General features: G+C 40.1%; 1 protein-coding gene across 1 annotated transcript in view; it reads right to left on the minus strand.

Annotated features, from left to right (window-relative positions):
* Positions 1–1,063: 1,063 nt before the first annotated feature.
* The window catches only part of LOC130358388 (matrix metalloproteinase-18-like), a 36,301-nt gene continuing 15,961 nt past the window's right edge, over positions 1,064–21,403 (minus strand). Inside the window, exons 2-11 of the mRNA XM_056561574.1 lie at positions 6,627–6,851; positions 5,307–5,551; positions 5,073–5,221; positions 4,861–4,986; positions 4,365–4,526; positions 3,422–3,557; positions 3,173–3,306; positions 2,507–2,666; positions 2,289–2,389; positions 1,064–1,366 (exon numbers count right to left, since the gene is read on the minus strand). Of these exons, the coding sequence (XP_056417549.1) occupies positions 1,224–1,366; positions 2,289–2,389; positions 2,507–2,666; positions 3,173–3,306; positions 3,422–3,557; positions 4,365–4,526; positions 4,861–4,986; positions 5,073–5,221; positions 5,307–5,551; positions 6,627–6,722 (1,452 nt within the window). The 5' untranslated portion in view covers positions 6,723–6,851 and the 3' untranslated portion in view covers positions 1,064–1,223. The remainder of the gene's footprint in view (positions 1,367–2,288; positions 2,390–2,506; positions 2,667–3,172; positions 3,307–3,421; positions 3,558–4,364; positions 4,527–4,860; positions 4,987–5,072; positions 5,222–5,306; positions 5,552–6,626; positions 6,852–21,403) is intronic.

Raw genomic sequence — 21,403 nt, forward strand, 5'->3', positions numbered from 1 at the left:
CCTACGTCCTAGGGACTCTGGCTATGGGGACTCATACATGACTAAGTACCGTATAGAATGCGGTACTGGGACACCGCAACAGCACTTTGTATACCTACATAAAAGCTCAGATCAGCTGATGAACAAGGGTTTTCTCATTTTTTGGCTCATCACTGGCATTTTTTACATGACCAATTGTCAGGAATGAGCTTTCCTATGAATGCTTTTTCGGCCAATAAGTAAAAGTGCCTTTACTTATAGATATAATGGAACCTGTGTTTTCCAATAAATGCAGCTGAGCCCTGAAAGGTCTTCAGATGCTTTGTTGAGCCAGTTGTTGTGGAATTGAAGGACCTCTCAGGCAAGTTACAGTATTTTCAGGGCCATATTAAGGTCGGTGTAATCCTTAACATGCAGGTGCCGAAAACATGAAAAAGTCACATGTATGTCTCCACCATTTCTTGGCTGCATAGGATTTCTGAACAGTCATCAGGGAACAACCATTTTCTTAAAGGGGTTATCCGGGTAGCATGGATGTTATGTATTTGAGGTAGTAGGTAGTTTGAAAAAACACACACACAACCACGCTGCCGTCATTATTATAAAGCTCCGGTCCCTGCTGTGCGACACTTCTGAGTTTGAGGTCATGATGCCACAGGCACGCTTAGCCAATCAATGGGCGCATGGTTGTCGTGCCTCAGCCACTGATTGGCTGATGGGCCTGTGATGTCATGTACCTGAACACGAAAGCACTGCACAGTAGGGACTGGAGCTCTGTAATACTGGCAACGATGCAGGAGCAATGATGGTGATTGTGTGTGTTGTTTAAAGAGGTTTGGCTTGTACTGCAATTGTAAAAGTCTTAGAAGCTCCGGCCATTCATCACCTAAAACTTCAAGCTAATGAAAAATGATATGAAAGGCTCCAACCTCCCATGTGCCAATCATAACACTAGAATTTATGTGAGCTGGAGAGAACAGAAACCACACTCAATGCTTTATCTGCAATGGAGGCCAAGCAAGACACAACCCTTGCAAAGTATCGCAGTAAAAGAACATCCATAGAAATGTGTAAAGTTACATTCAAAAAATCTTTTTAATGTCTTTCACAGATCATGAACAACAGAAATAAATATTAAAATACCAACTTTTCTATGAGCACAAATACTGTATAAAATATCATCACTTAATACAGGTAAAAAAATAAATTTAAATAAGAAAAACAAATTCAATGGGAATAATAATTTAAATTTTAAAAAGTTTTTTAAGGCTTTTGGCCTTGCTACTGCTACATTTTATCCAGCTGTCATTCTTCAGTATGCGGGTGACTCTCTTCTTAGCAGAACTGAATTCAAATTGGCGTTGTCCATCAAACAAGTACAGAAATTCTAAACATAATAAAATATGAATTATATATTAATATCACATATTTAATATACACATTTACATTTATTTACACTCATTCCACCTTTTCTTTTTATCTCAACACCTTTAGGGGCTTTAAAATGTATCTTCTATCTTATGAAATGATGAGCTATCTTGTGTCATTGTTCCCTATGCTTTACATTGCAGCTCTTCACAAACTCACCTGGAATTTTTTTTTCACGTGTTTTCTAACTATAGGAAAATATGATAGTAATAATAAATCGGCTCTAGGTAACATTGTCCTATCCTCTTTATGACATCCCCAGAGCTTAATATAAGAGCACCCCCCCGCCCTTTAATTTAAAAACATAAGTGCCTATTATTAGTTAAATACTTATATATTATTATTATTAGAAAATATGTAACCTTATTGGTAATCTAACTACTGGTGATATTCATAACATTATTATTATTAATAATAATAATAATTATTATTATTAGTAGTAGTAGTTGTATCTTTATATATATATATATATATATATATATATATATATAGAATCAAGTAGAAGCGGCACACCAGTTTACCCGTGAAAGCGTGGGTTTATTCACACATCTGTGCAAAAAAGCTACGTTTCGGCTCGACAATAGAGCCTTTCTCAAGCATATGAAAGGCTCTATTGTCGAGCCGAAACGTAGCTTTTTTGCACAGATGTGTGAATAAACCCACGCTTTCACGGGTAAACTGGTGTGCCGCTTCTACTTGATTCTACATATTACTTGGGAATTGGTCGGTTCCTGAAGCTTGGCACCCGGGCGGATCTGGAATCCTGGTGCACGGTGCTCCCCTTGACCCATTATTTCTATATATATATATATATATATATATTAATATGATATTCATTTCAAGAAAGATAAAATGTAAAAAATATGTATTTTTTGTCTTACCATTTTTCTGGAAAGCCGCACGGATCTTGGTCAGACCAGGAAAGTTGTCTACAATTTTTTTAGGGAACCCGCTGTCCATACTCTGTTTTTTCTCATCGTAACTTCAGAAACAATTGGGGTTACAGTTAACATCATGTAAAAACATTTTGAAAACTATATAGAGACAATGTGTTACTTATTCTAATGTGTGTAATGTTTTGGTTGGTTTTGAATGTTACCTCCAATATTGGTCATTTACAAAGAAATATGTTTTTGCAGAAATCTCATCATAGACGGCAGCATCAACTCTTCTGACTGTCCGTGGGAAGCCCAAATCGTATATACTCTTAGGAGAATCTTTTGTGACTTCATAACCACTAATGACCCAGTATTTGGCACCTAGGAAAATGTATAAATTGTGTTTTATTACTAGTGAATAATATGACGATTATTATTCTGACTATTATGCATATTGAAGTATCTATCTGTCTATCATCTATCTATATCATATCATATCTATCTCATATCTATCTATCTCATATATATCTATTGCTCATATCTAATTATCTATCTATAATCTATCTATATCATATCTATCTCATATCTTTCTATCTATATATCTATATCATATTTATCTATCTATCTCATATCTATCTCATATCTATCTATCTCTCTCTCTCTCATATCTATCTATCTCATATCTATCTATCTATATATCTATCTTGTTATCTATCTATCTAACCAGCTATCTATTTCAAATCTATCCATTTTTCCAGTTATTGTCATCTATTAATTTATTCAATTGTTTCCTACCAATGCTATCCAGACCCTGTATCTATCAATTTCATACATATCTGTCACAAATAATGAAAGAATTATAAAAAGAAATATTAAATGCGTAATACCTTTGAAGACAAGAACTTGGTCCCTGTCCTGGTACTCATATGCAGCTTGGATGTGGTTTGGTAGAGATGGCCAGAAAGCCTTGATTAAATGATGCTCAACCTCTGAATTCTGGGAAATTTGGCGCCAGAAAGCACTGCGAAGGAGAAATATGCATTAAAGAATTGCTTGTACTGTGGGATAGTTCTCTTTGTATACTGTTTGGGATTTAAGGGGGTTTAATAAACTATTTTGATAAATAGATCACTTACTTTTCTTTAAAGAATAAGATTTCTCCACGAAGAGTTGTCACAGCATCAAATGTGGTGTTTGGCAGACAGGAGGACGGGGTGCTTGGTTCACTTGGCTTTGCTGGGACAGTTGGCTCTTCGGGGGCGGTTCTTGCTCCTGTATCAATATAATGGTATAAATTATGACTTATATAACTCAATAATTGAATAGTTCCTAAGTGTTTTTTCCATGGTCTTCATCACTCTGAACCTTTATAGAGGTTGGTAAATCCCTAAATTCTAGCTCAGACATGATCATTGTTAGACTGGGGTTCCTTGTGCCAAAACAGACTTTAAGCCCATACTCTGCATCTATATGGAACATGCTGATATAGTATTTAATAGTACACTTTGTATCTATTATTGTACATAGGGGATATTTAATCAATAAGGCTTATTTTGCTGTCCACCTAAGGATGCTCTAGTATTGTGAGGAACTGGTTTGACTCTCTATTCTCTTCACTTATATTAACAAAATGTTAATTTTTTTAGATCCAGACCCAAATCTCAAATTTCCCCCATAAAAGTTGGCAAGACCACTCCTAGGGATATATAAGATAGGCTTCCACAAATGGCCTTGTACTTGAGGCCAATTTATGTTGTGTTCATATCATGTTTAGTGACAATGTTCGTGTAGGTCCTGGGTAATCTCCTAGCACGTACATCAAATATTGCCCCTATACCTGACATAGACCACAAGGGTTCCTTTCATTCTCCATTGAAAGGCTATGCATCCACGTAACTTAGACATTGCATGGCACTGCTATTTGGATTCCATACTGTATGATTGGTATTATGCACTGTAGGGTATACTTTTTTAAGCAATGTATGAGAATATAGTATAGGGGCAACAGAAGGTACCTAACATCTTCTAACATAAGTGCAGAACAGCAGACTAGTGATGGTTGTCCTCTACTTTTCCTACCGTAGAGTGATTGTATTCCACTGATGTCATCTTCAGGAAGGCGGAATTCACTAGGCTCAACAAAATGGTAGGTGGGATACATCAGAGCACTGGGATCACTGGAGTGGTAGAGACCAAGGGAATGGCCAAACTCATGGGCAGCCACGAGAAATAAGTTATAACCTGCAAATAAAGAGATTTCATGCATGAGAAGATGCTGGGAAATAAGGACAATAAGTGAAGACATTTGTTTCCAATTCTTAGTCCAAAAATCTCATTGTAAATCATGGAAAGTCCATACAAAGTCTGTACTAAGTTTTAGTTTGAGGCAGACTGGTGTCTAGGGATATGACACCTGAGAACAGTCCTCTGTGGTTGTTAGGCAGTGTATGACTAGTAACCGGCCTCAAATTGCTTGTTCATCTCAAAGTCAGATTAGTTGAAAGCAAAGATGACAGCCTTTACATTTTAGTTTATGTAGAAAACTTCCTTATATGAGAAGAAAAATGGGACCTACCATTAGAGCCACTTGTCCAGGCTTCATCTTCATCAAAATGGGCATCTCCACCAATTCCACCGGAAGGGGCAAAAGCATGAGCAAGTGTCCCATGTGGGCCATCAAATGGGTAATAGTCATTATGGACTGTGAACGAGAATAAGAACATTTTACTATACAATTCCATGTTTAAGGAACCCTCACTAATATATGCAACAAGTTTGGCACCTTACCTTGGGCAGCAAAAGAGATCTCGATGTCAGAAACCCCATCATAGATCCGTGTGAAAGTCAAGGGTGTAACATCACTCCAAACCTTGAATGCCCTCTGAATGGCATAGTCTACTTCCGACCTGGGCATATCGGGTGTGTAATTTACTATTCTGGAAAAAGAGGAATAAGAACATTACATTAGATGCTTGACTGTGAACATGACCAGAAGAAAGCCACAAAGTCCTCTAATTTTACCTGTAAGTCAGGTCTCTCTTGCTCCATCCCCTGTTACCGGGGAATGTGCTGTATTCTCCTGCATCTACAAAGCCACATCTAGGTTGGTGCATCACTTCAATGGTTTCTGCGTCCAGATGTCCGGTCACTTGTAGACCAAGAGATTGCTGCATTTCCTTGATTTTTAGAATAAATGGGTTTTCGCCTTTCTTTCTTGACAGTCGGATTCCATTTGATTTAAGATTATAATATTTCTTCAGATATTCCTAAAATAGAGATAATGGGATGTAATTGAATAAATATGAGGCCACATACTGCACCCAATGATCCATTAATCTACCTTAGTGCACACTACCATATCTGAGACCCTAAAGAGGCTGCATCACTAAACTACTTGTTTCCCAAGAAATATTGGATGAGGCCTTGGGATTTTGCTTTTAAAATATTATAGTAGACACTATCTTAGAGGGGTTGTACCCTATGATATACAATATTTTGGATAGTCACTGATTGAAGAGAGAAAAAAAACATTATTTTAATGAGTGCCCTGCCATTCTCCATTTGACCTGCAGCGGCGCTGTAGAGAAAACAAACATTGCAACAATGGTTGCCTTTGGTTATCCATTGATTTTTAAAGTGGATTTGTCAACTATCCAATGTCTAAGAGGGATGAAATATTTTGATGAAAATTAGTCCACTGTTTCCACGAAGGGGGTACCCTTCCTGTCTACCCGCACTCCACATATGCGTAATTGACAGGGTTCTGTGTATACGGACATACTCAGCAGCCTCTCATTCACCACAAAGAGGGTAGTCAGAAAAAAATCGGGATAGTAAAATCCTTTTATTTATTTTTTATTAGAGGGTTGTCCCAATAAAATGCTTAGAAGGTCTCAATGGTAGGATCCCCAGTAAGCAGCTGTGATAAACAAGTGTTTATTTTTTTCTACAGCACCCCTAAAGGCTAAATAAAGCATTACACTGTTTTCATTGAAGTCAGGAACATACTAGGAAACTCTTTGTAGCCGCTCTTCTATTCAGATAATGAGAGCCTTGGATGGCGACCTACTTCTTTTAACTCAAAATTCCCTAATATGGTGGACAACCCAATTTAAAGCTCATAGTTCCTCTTTTAGACCCAGTAAATCAACAAGTAATTCATTGTGATCAATTACGATGAACCTCAATCTCAACTCTGCTATACCTGTATATTTACTTGTGATTTTGAATATTCTTCATACTAGTAGTAATAACATAACAGCAATGACATACATTCCCATTAAAGCCATATAAAAGACAATAAGAAGCTATAATATAATTACGAATATGTAATATACTTACTTCAGCATATTTGAGGTCATTCTCCTCCGGAGCTTCTGCAGGGAAAGCTGAGCTGTAAGCTACAGAAAGTAGCAGGACGAGCAGCAGGTTCTTCATTCTTGATCGCCTTAGGTCTATATGTCTTAAGACTTTCTCCTGATGTGTGAGTTCCTGAGTGAGACGCAGGCCCTTTATATACTGTACCTGAGTGCCTCATCCAGAAAGTGACTCACTGTTTACGACTTCCTACAATCACAGCGAAAAGAAAAAGCCTTATATGTTTTCTCTGCCAGCATGTTATGACAAAGTGCTAACTATGTAAAGCCCACACTTGTGCAACATTTTTTGGTGATTAATGATCAGGAAGAGGTTTTGGAGAGACACAAAAAAGGCACTTTAATACCGCAAAACAAATGTTACAACGACAGTTCTCTCAAGATATCTGCCATAAAATAAATAAATGGAAAAAATATATATTAAATAAAACATATATATATATATATATATATATATATATACAGTCATGGCCGTAAATGTTGTCATCCCTGGAATTTTTCAAGAAAATGAAGTATTTCTCACAGAAATGATTGCAGTAACTCATGTTTTGCTATACACATGTCTATTCCCTTTGTGTGTATTGGAACTAAACCAAAAAAGGGAGGAAAAAAAGCAAATTGGACATAATGTCACCAAACTCCAAAAATGGTCTGGACAAAATTATTGGCACCCCTAACTTAATATTTGGTTGCATACCTTTTGGAAAAATAAATGTAATCAGTGGCTTCCAATAACCATCAATAAGCTTCTTACACCTCTCAGCCGGAATGTTGGACCACTCTTCCTTTGCAAACTGCTCCAGGTCTCTTTTATTGGAAGGCGCCTTTTCCCAACAGCAATTTTAAGATCTCTCCACAGGTGTTCAATGGGATTTAGATCTGGACTCATTGCTGCCACTTCACAACTCTCCAGCGCTTTGTTGCCATCCATTTCTGGGGGCTTTTTGACATATGTTTGAGGTCATTGTCCTGCTGGAAGACCCAAGAGCTTTCTGACACTGGGCTGTACAGTGCAACCCAAAATCCATTGGTAATCCTCAGATTTCATGACTAGTGATATCGCAAACATAAAATTTTCGGTTCGCGAACGGCCAACGCGAACTTCCACAAATGGTCGCGAACCGCCATTGACTTCAATGGGCAGGCGAATTTTAAAACCCACAGGGACTCTTTCTGGCCACAATAGTGATTTAAAAGTTGTTTCAAGGGGACTAACACCTGGACTGTGGCGTGCTGGTGGGGGATCCATGGCAAAACTCCCATGGAAAACTACATAGTTTATGCAGAGTCTGGTTTTAATCCATAAACGGCATAAATCATCTATTATTCCTAAATTCTTTGGAATAACGTGCTTTAGCCCCCTTTAAGCAGCACATAGAGCCCCCCTTTAGGCATCACATAGTTAGATCCCCCCTTTAGGCAGCACATAGATTCCCCCATATTAGGCAGCACATAGTTAGAGCCCCCCTTTAGGCAGCACATAGATTCCCCCATATTAGGCAGCACATAGTTAGAGCCCCCCTTTAGGCAGCACATAGAGCCCCCTTTAGGCAGCACATATTTAGATCTCCCTTTAGGCAGCACATAGATTCCCCCATGTTAGGCAGCACATAGTTAGAGCCCCCCTTTAGGCAACACATAGAGCCCCTCTTTAGGCAGCACATAGATTCCCCCATATTAGGCAGCACATAGTTAGAGCCCCCCTTTAGGCAGCACTGGTTTTATTTCACAGCCAAAAAATGTATTTTTTTTATTTATTTGAACAACTGTCACACCAAATGTGATTTGCACTAGTGTGACAATGAGCAAAAAAGGTTGCCAGCAGAGTTCCCCTTTTAAGCAGAGGTCCCCAACCAGGGTGCCTCCAGCAGTTGCAAGACACACGGACTGAATTTATAGCCCTTTTAATACTGTAGTTAGTTGCTTGAAGGAACTTAAGTTGCACACTGGAGTACCCCTTTTAACCAGCGGTGCCCTCCCAACCAGGGTGCCTCCAGCTGTTGCAAGACACACGGACTGAACTTATAGCCCTTTTAATACTGTAGTTAGTTGCTTGAAAGAACTTAAGTTTTACACTGGATTACTCCTTTTAACCAGCGGTTCCCTCCCAACCAGGCTGCCTCCAGCTGTTGCAAGACACACAGACTGATATTTGAGCCCTAAAAAGGGCTTTTTTGGGTGCTGTCCTTGAAGCAGATGTTACACTAGTGCTTTAGGAGTAAACTGGACCCTGAATACACCACCTAGCTATCGCTTTCCCTATACAGCAGGAGCAGCTTCTCTGTCCCTCCACTTCCTAAGCCTGCAGCATGCCGAATGAGGGTAAAATGGCCTCCATGCAAGAGGTAGGAGGTTCAGGAAGGGAGGGACTGCTGCTGATTGGCTGTAATGTGTCTCCTGACTCTGACTCACAGGGTCAAAGTTTACTGCAATGTTAAAGTATAGGGGGCGAATCGAACTTCACATATGTTCGCCCGGCGATGCGAACGCGTACATGCTAAGTTGTTAAGCCAGGAACTGTTCGCGGGCGAACAATTCGCGACATCTCTATTCATGACGCCTTGCACACATTCGATTGAACCTCCACCATATTCCACTGTAAGTACTGTGTTCTTTTCTTTGTAGGCCTCATTCCATTTTCGGTAAACAAAATGATATGCTTTACCAAAAAGCTCTTTATTGGCCTCATCTGTCCACAAGACGTTTTCCCAGAAGGATTTTGGCTTACTCAAGGTTATTTTGGCAAAATGTAGCTTTTTTGTCTCTGTGTCAGCAGTGGGGTCCTCCTGGATCTCCTGCCATAGTGTTTCATGTCATTTAAATGTCGAAGGATAGTTCTCACTGACACTGATGCTCCCTGAGCCTGCAGAAAAGCCTGAATATCTTTGGAACTTGTTTGGGGCTGCTTATCCACCATCTGGACTCTCCTGCGCTGACACCTTTGATCAATTTTTCTCTTCCGTCCACGCCCAGGGAGATTAGCTACAGTGCCATGGTTTGCAAACTTCTTGATAATGTTGCGCACTGTGGACAAAGGCAAATCTAGATCTCTGGAAATGGACTTGTAACCTTGAGATTGTTGATATTTTCCACAATTTTGGTTCTCAAGTCCTCAGACAGTTCTCTTCTCCTCTTTCTGTTGTCCATGCTTAGTGTGGCACACACAGACACACAATGCAAAGACTAAGTGAACTTCTCTCCTTTTTGTCTGCTTTCAGGTGGGATTTTTATGTTGGCCACACCTGTTATTTGCCCCAGGTGAGTTTAAAGGAGCATCACATGCTTGAAACAATCTTATTTTTCCACAATTTTGAAAACGTGCCATTTTTGGAGTTTGTCAATTAGCTTTTTTTCCTCCCTTTTTTGGTTTAGTTCCAATAAACACAAAGGGAATAAACATGTGTATGGCAAAACATGTGTTACTGCAATCCTTTTATGTGAGAAATACTTCATTTTCTTGAAAAATGTTAGCAGCGCCAACATTTACGGCCATGACTGTATGTATATAATGGTTGGCCATATACAGACATTCTCTTATTTTGAATGTTATACCCGTGTTTAGAGATGGGCGAAGTTACAGTGATTCGATTCGTCATGAACTTCTCGGTTTTAGACATTCATTGCGGCTCACTCAACAAGGTGCGTGGCTGATCAAAGAGGGAGCGTGGCTACATGATATGGATGGTGTGGCTTAAAATGGGACATGCGCCAAAAAGAACCCAAATTTAGCTTTAGATATTTTAGCCAAACCTAACACTAGAGAGTCTAAAGCCAAGTTCACACATGTTCCACAAATAGCGAGCTCCAGCAGAACATGTAAATGTGCCGTTTCCATAGGTGAAAATACATTTCTAAATAGATTCCGCAGAAAGACTTGACATTTCAGTTCTTTCTAAAAATAAAAAAAAAAGGGCGGAATCAGAATTTTTCTGCCAAGTGCAGCAGGATTCCGTAGATTTTTTCTGCCAGATTTTGCCTGGAAATTCTGCTGTGTGAACATAGCCTAAGGCTGTGCCGCATTTACCTAGCAGAATAAGTCATAGACATGAATGGAGGAGGCGTGGTATGACATCACAAGGGGGCATGACTGTGACATCACAATCACAATTTCATAAATTCCATGACAATTTTGCATCAAACTTATTTAGTCCGGAAAAATAAAGTTCCATGGCTGTTACCGGCAGATTCTGCCAGAAGAATGTTCAATCATCAGACGGAATAGAATTCGGCGTCTGAATTCTTCTTGCAGAATTTCCTCAGTATGAACATAGAGGTGGAAATTTAGTGATATGTGAGTGCTGTACTAGGGCATCTCTGGCACTCCCATAGAAATGAATGGAGCATGTAGGGGCTCGTTCAGGATATTGTGGTGGGTCCCAGCTGGATAGGGGATAAGTGTCTGATCATGGGGGTCCGACTGCTGGGACCCCCCGCGATCTCCCGAACAGGGCCCCGGCATTGCCGCTCTGTGTCCCGGCTAATGCGCGTAGCGTCGAGCTCACTGAACTCAACAGACACGCCGCCCTCCATACAGCTCAATGGGATAGGAGGGGAGGCACGAACGCTGCGTCTCCGCCTCTCCCATAGAGATACATGGAGGAGGTGAGTCGGCTGCACGGGAGAGCCGTGGCAATGCTGGGGCCCTGTGCAGGAGATCGTGGGGGTCCCAGAATTCGGACCCCCTGCGATCAGACACGGGAGGTCCAAATAGTTTTTTTCACTGCAGATTTCCTTTAATTGTTATTATATCATATTATACAGTAGATGTACAAAAAAATAATTTATATTGTCAGGGATTGACCAATAAACAATCCTGTTGATATTTTGGTGACAATCACATCGATCACTCTTCTCCTTCCGCTGAGACAATATACCATATCCTATGACCCACTTACACAATCCACGTTACTCATGTTGTTTCATCACGTTCCCCCTCCAGCTCTCCACAAGATGCCATATTTATTGTAAGGATTCTTCATTGTAACTATTCCCACTTCTCGTTTTTTAGAAGATGCCGGCGTGAGTTATCATATTATTCATCAAAGACTATAAAGGAAAACCACAAGACTGCTTTCTCACGGCAAATTAATATTTATTAACAAAACTGTCCATGGATTTATTTTTACATTGCGATTTTTTCAAACTAAAAAAAAAACACGAAAAAACCATAAGTTGGTTAAATGTTAAATTTTTACCCCCTGAAAGTTGCAGTTTCACCGTTTCCTGTTTCTTTTTATTTAATTTTTCAACTTTTTTTAAATATTTAAATTCTGCAAAACACTAAAGGTGTCCTATAGTCGCTGTTATAAGACATGAGCTGCTGATCCTGCAAATCCTCCATAGATGCCGGCTCCTAGATGTAACTATACTGATTGTATTACCAATATGGAGTAACATGATTCTTGAACCTTCTTTCCATGTATGTGGCATTTCTTATTGTCTTAGTAAAGTGGATGTTATCTTGAATGGTCCCTGTTGTTTTAGACAACTTCCGTCAATAAGATAGCCTATGTGATCTGTAACATATTTGTAAATTACTTCATTTACCGAAAAGGACTCCTTAAATCCTACCTGTCATATACCACAAAAACAAAAAATTATATATAGTGCTAATTTACTAATCATTTTCATATACATATAATTGTATGTGTCTAGCACCTATATTTCTCTCACAAATACCTTTTATCTGTTGCTCACTTGGTTTGTCATTTTGTGCTTTTGTGGGGGTATGTACTCACTCTGCATGACTTATCTTCCTCCCTGAGTGCTGAAACTCTTCATCCAATCACTGCCGCCTGCTCTGTAACCCCTTCCTCCCTGCTGCAGTCTGATAGGACAGGAGTGAGCACAGAAGAGTGCTAGTCCAACCCTCACTAACTAGACTTTTTCCATGCCAAAGATGATGCTGCAGCCGGACAGGATTGTGTTCTGGATGGTAAGGGGTGTTTTTTTTATTTTTTTTATAAGCCATTACTTCTATAATGAGAAAATAAAGTGTTCTTATGAAGTATATTAGAAAGGTTAATGTTTTGCCAAGAAGTACAACATATAAAAAGATTTTGAATCCAACAGTGCCTATCTAACCCGTAATATAGCTCTAGCTAACTAGGTGTTTGTTGGTAGGGGAAAACTGTCACTGGCAAAAATCACTGCAAGATGGAACACAGGAATTGGGGGTGGGGCTTACCATGTGCTATGTGCAGGAGAGGGGAAGAGAGAAAGAGAACTACCCTGGGCTTGGAACTCCCTTAATGTTTCCTATAACTGCCTTAAAATGAGTTGTCTTTAGCTGATTAGAAGCTCCTTCCACTTATTATTCCATCTTAAAGTGGTAGTAATATTAAGATTAAGAGTTTGTCTAAATTATAAAAAAAATATATTTTTTAAATATCCTATTATGTAATGGTGTGTAAGTTCAGGACCCTCGTCCTTAGCCTGTGCAGTCTATGGACAGTGAAACAATTTATGTTATAACTGTATTACATGCTTCATTCCCCTGTGAGGGTGCTTTAGGTATATGAAAATTGTTTTTTTTTTTTATCAGGTTACCCCACAGATTGAAGCCAATCAGCTCATCATAGGGAGATGCTTCTATGTAAAACGGGACGATTCATTTTATGGCTGTAGAGTTAAAGACAGTACAATGTAAGGAAAGGAAACATTAAAATTTACTTTTGTGATTATTCAAAAGTATAAAAAAAAGGGTAAAAATAAAATAAACTATACAATGATAAAAAGCTATGAATCTTTTTATTTTCAAGAAACATATACAAAAATTGTTGAGATCTCTTCTGGTCTGCAAAATAAAAATAAAGAAGAGTGTTGGTGTCATTTGGGGGATGACACTTTTGGGGGATGACCTATTTTGCTATTATTTATGTAAATTTGATGTAAATGGTATGCTAATTATCTCTTCTGCTTGCAGTAGGGGTGCTAAACTTAAAGGGGTTGCTGGAGCTGGCGCCGGGACGTTATAGCCCCGCCCCCTCATGATGTCACACCCCGCCCGGGGATGGGGTGGGATGTCATGAGGGGGTGGGGCTATGACCTCATGAGCTCCCAGCACCAGCTCCAGCAATCGGAACAGTTTGTTCCAAACACTGAGCATTGGTGAACCCCTTTAACCCCTATACTGTGCTAAAGGCGGATGTCCAGGAATAAGTATTGCGGTTACTAAGCCACCTATTGTTTTTAAATATTATCATGCCCAGTTCTAAAAGACTGGTGTTCGATACCATCAATATAGTGGCAGAATGGTCAGTTTTTGTTATTTCCATTAGAAAAGACTGGGGCTTACTGGAACCAATGAGCACTCCTAATCAGAGGCAACTCCCATTCATAGTTATTAAAGGGGTACTCCGCCCCTAGACATCTTATCCCCTATCCAAAAGATAGGGGATAAGATGTCTGATCGTGGGGTTCTGCTGCACCCGGCATTCGTTTAGAGCATCGGGTGCAGCGCCGGAGGCTCATGATGTCACGGCCGCACCCCACTCGTGACATCTTTGTTACGCCCCCTTAATGCAAGTCTATGGGAGGGGGCGTGATGGCAGTCCCATAGACTTGCATTGAGGGGGCATGGACAAGTGGGGCATGACTGTGACCTCACAAGCCTCCTCCCCGCATCGCCAGTCATCCGGCATGGAGAAAAGTTCACTCCGTGCACCGAATGTCTGGGGTGCCACAGCCAAGATCGCAGGCGATCAGACATCTTATCCCCTATCCTTTGGAGGGGCAGAGTACCTCCTTAAGTCAATGCACCACTATGTATTGGTTGTGGGAATCCCTTGTCTATGAGATCTATGTAGTTCTAGCTGCCACCACCAATCTGTTATGAAAATCATATTTATGTACTGAGTGGTGAGCTAGGGAAGGGCTTGTGTTTCTACACAGCAGTCAATCTGGGGCGGCAGAGCTGCAGAGGGAAGAAACAGCAACTTGAACCAGTCATAAGGCAGTGGTGTTTCTTAGACTACTCCAGAGTCCCAGTAGGTGCTATATCTAAGCTGTAGTCATAGTTGACAGCTCTGCCCCAATAAAGCTGAGTTAAAAAGAAGTCAAGCTGCAGCCCCTGTAGAAATAAACACAACGGTAAACGTCATCTATAGTGATATACATATCACAACACAATAAATCACTCCTCTTCTTCCGCTGATATAATATACCATATCCTAAGAGCCACTTACACAATCCATATTACTCATACGTGTTTCACCAACTTCCCCCTCAAACTCTTCAAAAGATGCTATTTTAATTATTGGGTTTCTTTGTTGTAAATTATTCAGCTTTTTTAGAAGATGCCGACACGAGAAGGCTCCTTAATCATACAACAGCAAGAGGAAGTCCCATGTTAAAACACTAAACAAAAATGGTGCTTATGAAAAATTTGTATTTGTTTATTTGTGAATTTTTCGTTTTCATATTGAGCTATTACAAAAATATTACATAAATGTGCTAGTGGAAATAAACACAAATCCTACTATGAATATTGGATATATATATATTTATTAATTTTTTATTTTTTTTGCAGTGTTCTATGTGCTTTTTATATGTGATTTTACTGTGCTTTACTTAAAGGGGTACTCCGCCCCTAGACATCTTATCCCCTATCCACTGGGGACCCCCGCAATATAGCAAGCAGCGCCCACCTGTAACTGCTTTCGGAAGCGCTGGAGGCTCTCTGGCTAATTCCTCCCGACCACGGGAACGGAAGATTGTGACATCACAACTCCGCCCGCGTGTGAAGTCATTCCCCGCCCCCTCAATGCAAGTCTATGGGAGGGGGCGTGACGGCCATCACGCCCCCTCCCATAGACTTGCATTGAGGGGGCGGAGTACCCCTTTAACCCCTTAAGGACCAAGGACGTACCGGTACGTCCTTGGTCCTGCTCTTCTGATATAACGCGGGGTTACACAGTAACCCCGCGTCATATTATGGCGGGCCCGGCGTCATAGTGAAGCCGGGACCCGCCTCTAATAGCGCGCAGCGCCGATCGCGGCGCCACGCGCTATTAACCCTTTAGCCGCGCGCTCAGAGCTGAGCCGCGTGGCTAAAAGTGAAAGTGAAAGTTCCCGACTAGCTCAGTCGGGCTGTTCGGGATAGCCGCGGCTAATCGCGGCATCCCGAACAGCTGACAGGACAGCGGGAGGGCCCCTACCTGCCTCCTAGCTGTCCGATCGCCGAATGACTGCTCAGTGCCTGAGATCCAGGCATGAGCAGTCATGCGGCAGAATCGTTGATCACTGGTTTCTTATGAGAAACCAGTGATCAACATAGAAGATCAGATACATATGTAGTATCACCGCGTGTGGAAATGTCCGAATTATAAAAATATATCATTAATTAAACCGCTCGGTCAATGGCGTGCGCGCAAAAAAATTCCAAAGTCCAAAATAGTGCATTTTTGGTCACTTTTTATATCATTTAAAAATGAATAAAAAGTGATCAATAAGTCCTATCAATGCAAAAATGGTACCGTTAAAAACTTCAGATCACGGCGCAAAAAATGAGCCCTCATACCGCCCCATACACGGAAAAATAAAAAAGTTATAGGGGTCAGAAGATGACAATTTTAAACGTATTAATTTTCCTGCATGTAGTTATGATTTTTTCCAGAAGTCCGACAAAATCAAACCTATATAAGTAGGGTATCATTTTAATCGTATGGACCTACAGAATACATATCAGGTGTCATTTTTACCGAAAAATGTACTACGTAGAAACGGAAGCCCCCAAAAGTTACAAAACAGCGTTTTTTTTTTCAATTTTGTCGCACAATGATTTTTTTTCCCGCTTCACCATAGATTTTTGGGCAAAATGACTGATGTCATTACAAAGTAGAATTGGTGGCGCAAAAAATAAGCCATCATATGGATTTTTAGGTGTAAATTTGAAAGAGTTATGATTTTTTAAAGGCAAGGAGCAAAAAACGAAAATGCAAAAACGGAAAAACCTCCGGTCCTTAAGGGGTTAAACACAAGCAGGCTCAGCTCTAATAAAAAAGGAAGACTGAGGAAGTCACCTGTAGGTGACGGAACGCGTGGGGTCGTATATTGAAAACTGTTTTTGATAGTGGGGGTAGGACAGTACAATTTTCATGTATTCAGGTATTTATACAATTGCATGGAGCCATTTCTTTATATGTGGAGGCAGTGTTGGACACAGATATATACAGGTGTCCTGGGAGGGGTCCTAGGGGCTTCTCCCTGTTGTGGGAGGTCACTTATGTGTCTTTTAAAATGCCTTTAATGGGATTTTGTCTGATTAAACATGTTGTATATGTTTTTTGTAATGATTCTAATAAAGATTGTTATATTTGATTGGGAGTGCGCTATAGGGTGTATTTTTTCTTCTTGTTTTGGTTTTACTGTTTTTTGGGACTTCAATTAAGATTATATTATTTGATATCAAGTTAAGTCTACCATTTATTCATTTGTAGGATATATAGAGGAAATAAACATGTATTCGGTTTTTAATACACATTAGTCCCTTATGTCCTTTTAGGCTAAAGTGACAATAAAGTAGAATTTTTATATTTCGATCTCCATGTGAACTGCCGGATTTCTTTGACAATCGGATCCTTTTCCTATTGGATCATGTATTAATTAAATATATAGGAAAAAATAAAAGTAGTACAAAAAAAAGGTACGACTAAACCTGTAGTTCCAAAGGTGTAGATATCCCAGTAAAATATATCACTATTATAATAACGTTTATGCAGTCTTATAGTGGTTGTCATACCTTACTCGAACCACTAAGTGGTGTGAATAGTCTTTTTAAAAAAGATATAATATATTTTCCAGAAATGAGGAAATTGAAAGAGTATGATGTAGATTGGGAGAAAATGGGGGTAGAGTTAAAGATTTAGTGGTAGAGAACATGTTAAAAGAGTGGAGAACGCTTAATCGGCAATTTAATATAAATCAGAATAATTATTTTTTGTATTTACAAATTAAAAGCACATTTGAAAAGGAGAAAAATAATCCCAATGGGTAATAAATGGGTAATAAATAGACATGAGTTAATGGATTATATATTTGGGCTTCAGTCCTCTTCTACAAAAGTACTGGGTAATGTATAGAAGGGATTGGTTAAAGGGGTACTCCGGTGAAAACCTTTTTTCTTTTAAATCAACTGGTGGCAGAAAGTTAAACATATTTGTAAATTACTTCTATTAAAAAATCTTAATCCTTCCAGTACTTATTAGCTGCTGAATGCTACAGAGGAAATTCCTTTCTTTTTGGAACACTGATGACATCACGAGCACAGTGCTCTCTGCTGATATCTCTGTCCATTTTAGCAACCGTGCATAGCAGATGTATGCTAAGGGCAGCATAGTGGCTCAGTGGTTAGCACTGCTGCCTTGTAGTGCTGAGGACTTGGGTTCAAATCCCACTAAGGACAACAATAAATAAAGCATTATTATTATTATAACGTCAGCAGAGAGAACTGTGCTTGTGATGTCATCAGAGAGCATTTCAAAAAGAAAAGAATTTCCTCTGTAGTATTCAGCGGCTAATAAGTACAGGAAGGATTAAGATTTTTTTAATAGAAGTAATTTATAAATCTGTATAACTTTCTGCCACCAGTTGATTTAAAAGAAAAAAGGTTTTCACCGGAGTACCCCTTTAAATCTTCCCTGGAAAAATCTCCTCCAAAAAGTAGGGATAAATGGAAGCAAGAGGTGGGTCAGATAGAAGGGGAAGAATGGAGGGAAGTGTTTTCCAACATTGCACACTCATTCCTAAATATGAATCATAAAATTTCTATGATAAAATTGATACATAGGATTCGGTATACACCGGGGTTCTTACACAGGATAGGAAAAAGAGTGGATTCAAAGTGCCCAAAGTGTTACATGGAAGGAGCAGATTTGTCTCATATGGTGTAGGTATGCCCAAAACTGTGCTCGATCTGGATGGAGGTATATAAAACAGTAGAGGCGAAATTGGGAATAAAGATAATGTTTGATATCAAAATCGCCATCTTAGGGATAGGATTAAGGAAGCAGGAGAAGAATAGTACAGTGACCCCCCCCCCCCCCGACCTACGATGGCCCCGACATACGATCATTTCAACATACGATGGCCTCTCAGAGGCCATCGCATGTTGAAGGCAGCATCAACATACGATGCTTTTGTATGTCGGGGCCATCGCATAAACGGCTATCCGGCAGCGCAGACTGCTTCAGCTGACACAGGATAGCTGTTTACGGTGCCCCGTGTGCTCCGCTGACGATCACTTACCTGTCCTCGGGGCTCCGGCACGTCCTCTTTGGGATCCTCTGCATCGTCGGCGCTCTCCATCGTCATCATCACGTCGCTGCGCACGCCGTCCCGTCATCCAATAGGAGCGGCGTGCGTAGCGACGTGATGGCGGCGATGGAGAGCGAGGATGCCGGGGAAGCAGAGGCCTTGCCGGAGCGTCGGGGACACCCCGGGGACGCGGTGACAGTGATGGAGGGCAACATCCAGGGCAGCGGTGACGAGCGGTGACGGTCCGGAGCGGCGGGGACAGGTGAGTATAACCTCCAATACCAGTGGTCTTCAACCTGCGGACCTCCAGATGTTGCAAAACTACAACTCCCAGCATGCCCGGACAGCCGTTGGCTGTCCGGGCATGCTGGGTGTTGTAGTTTTGCAACATCTGGAGGTCCGCAGGTTGTAGACCATGGTCCTATACTTTACATTGCACGGATCCCTCAACATACAATGGTTTCAACAAACGATGGTCCATTTGGAACGGATTACCATCGTATGTTGAGGGACCACTGTATTGTAATCAAGGTCTTTGGAATGGCTAGAATAATGATTCTGGGGAGATGGTTCGCACATGGGGGTCCATGTTGTGTTGAGTGGCAGAAGGAAATAGAACATATGAGAAGATTTGAGGCTATATATTATCGAGGAAAAAAGATGGGACGGAAAATAGAAATTGTGTGGAAGAAGTGGGGGGAGGCATCCTAGCTGGTAGTGGGTTGGGTTGGGGAATTGGGCTCGGGGGAAAATGTTTATATGTGTTTCTAATCTTCATATAATGAAATTAAAAAAATAAAAAAATTAAAAAAGATATACTGCAACAATAAAAAAAATTATTAAACAATACTACCTTTGTTTTATTTCTTTTTTTATTTTATCTTATTCTATGTATTTATATAGATAATATTGTACTGTAGTATAACAGATTTCTTACAAGCTGTCAAAAGGAAAGCTACATGATATGTTGACTTGATGTTATCTTTTAACCCAGTGTTTTCCAAAGAGTGTGTCTCCAGCCATTGCCCCTAGACAACTACAACTCCCAGCATGCCCGGACAGCCGAGGGCACTAGTGAAGTTTCTTCTGTTGTATAATAGATTTATTGCAAGCTGTCAAAAGGAAAGCTACATGATTTGTTGGTTTGATGTTATCTTTTAACCAAGTGTTTTTGAACTTGGTGTGTCTCCAGTTGTTGCAAAACTACATATCCCAGCATGCCCAGACAGCCGAAGCTGAACTCTTCAAGATTCCAGGCAATTTCTAGGTTATGCCACATTTCAGCAGTGACTGTGTACCATATAGAACATATTCATATTCTTACAATTATAAGGATTCCAATTATGTATTTTGTTATACTTTTATTTATTTTTTATTATTATTGTTATTATTATTATTTTCATTCTTCTTCTTCTTATTATTATTATTAATACAATACATTCATTTTTTTCTTTTACATTTTCTTACACTTATACTGTTCTTCCTAAACATGTTCATTACTGTCTGACAGCTACGTTCTAAAATGACCTGATGGTGGACAACCCATTTAAAGGGGTATTCCAGGATTTTTTTTTATTTGACTGTGCTACAGGGGCTGTAAAGTTAGTGTAATTCACAATATAGTGTCTGTACCTGTGTGTGACGGTTTTCTCACAATTCTTCTGTGATTTTCACTCCAATATTTATTTTTAACAGCATACAAATGACTGCTGTCTCAGATTTTTCCCAGGTTGCAGTGCCGCCGAGACCTGACATCACTAGTCAGCTGATGACAGGGAGCCTGTCTGCTTCAATGGGTGGAGGGATCGCTTGGTGGGAGAGAGATCAATCTGCATCTAATGCAACAGCTGTAGGCACCCTGATTGAAAACCGCAGGTCTTTTGAATGGATGCAGCTCATTTATGTTTCAATGGGTGGGGTGGGTGATGTGTGGAAGGGAGGAAAAGGGAATTATGGGATTTGTAGGCAAAAGAAGAAAACTCAAACAGGAAATACCAGTTCACAAAAAGTTAGCCACAGTGTTATGGTAATCTCACAACATAGCCATTTATCCCCAAGCACAGATCCTTCCTAAGAATGTCCATTACTGTCTGCCAGGTACGTACTAAAGTCACCTTATGGTGGATAACCCCTTTAAGTCATCTATATATGCCCCTAGCTTAGGGCAGTGCTTTCCAACCATTGTGCCTCCAGCTGTTGGAAAACGACAACTCCCAGCATGCCCGGACAGCCTTCGGCTGTCCGGGCAAGCTGGGATTTGTCGTTTTCCAACAGCTGGAGGCACACTGGTTGGATAACACTAGCTTAGGGTATAAAACTGATATGTCCCCTTTTTACCTTATAAACATTGGTGATTTGTCAACAGGAAAAAATACATGTCTGGATTTTATCACAAATTCATCAGGCAACAAAAAAACGTTTATTATTCATAAAAACATAAAAGAAAATTGAAGAAAAATAAAATATTTGAAGAGCTGGTGGGAATTT

The sequence above is a fragment of the Hyla sarda genome, chromosome 2, assembly GCF_029499605.1.
Source record: "Hyla sarda isolate aHylSar1 chromosome 2, aHylSar1.hap1, whole genome shotgun sequence".
Taxonomy (NCBI): Eukaryota; Metazoa; Chordata; class Amphibia; order Anura; family Hylidae; genus Hyla; species Hyla sarda.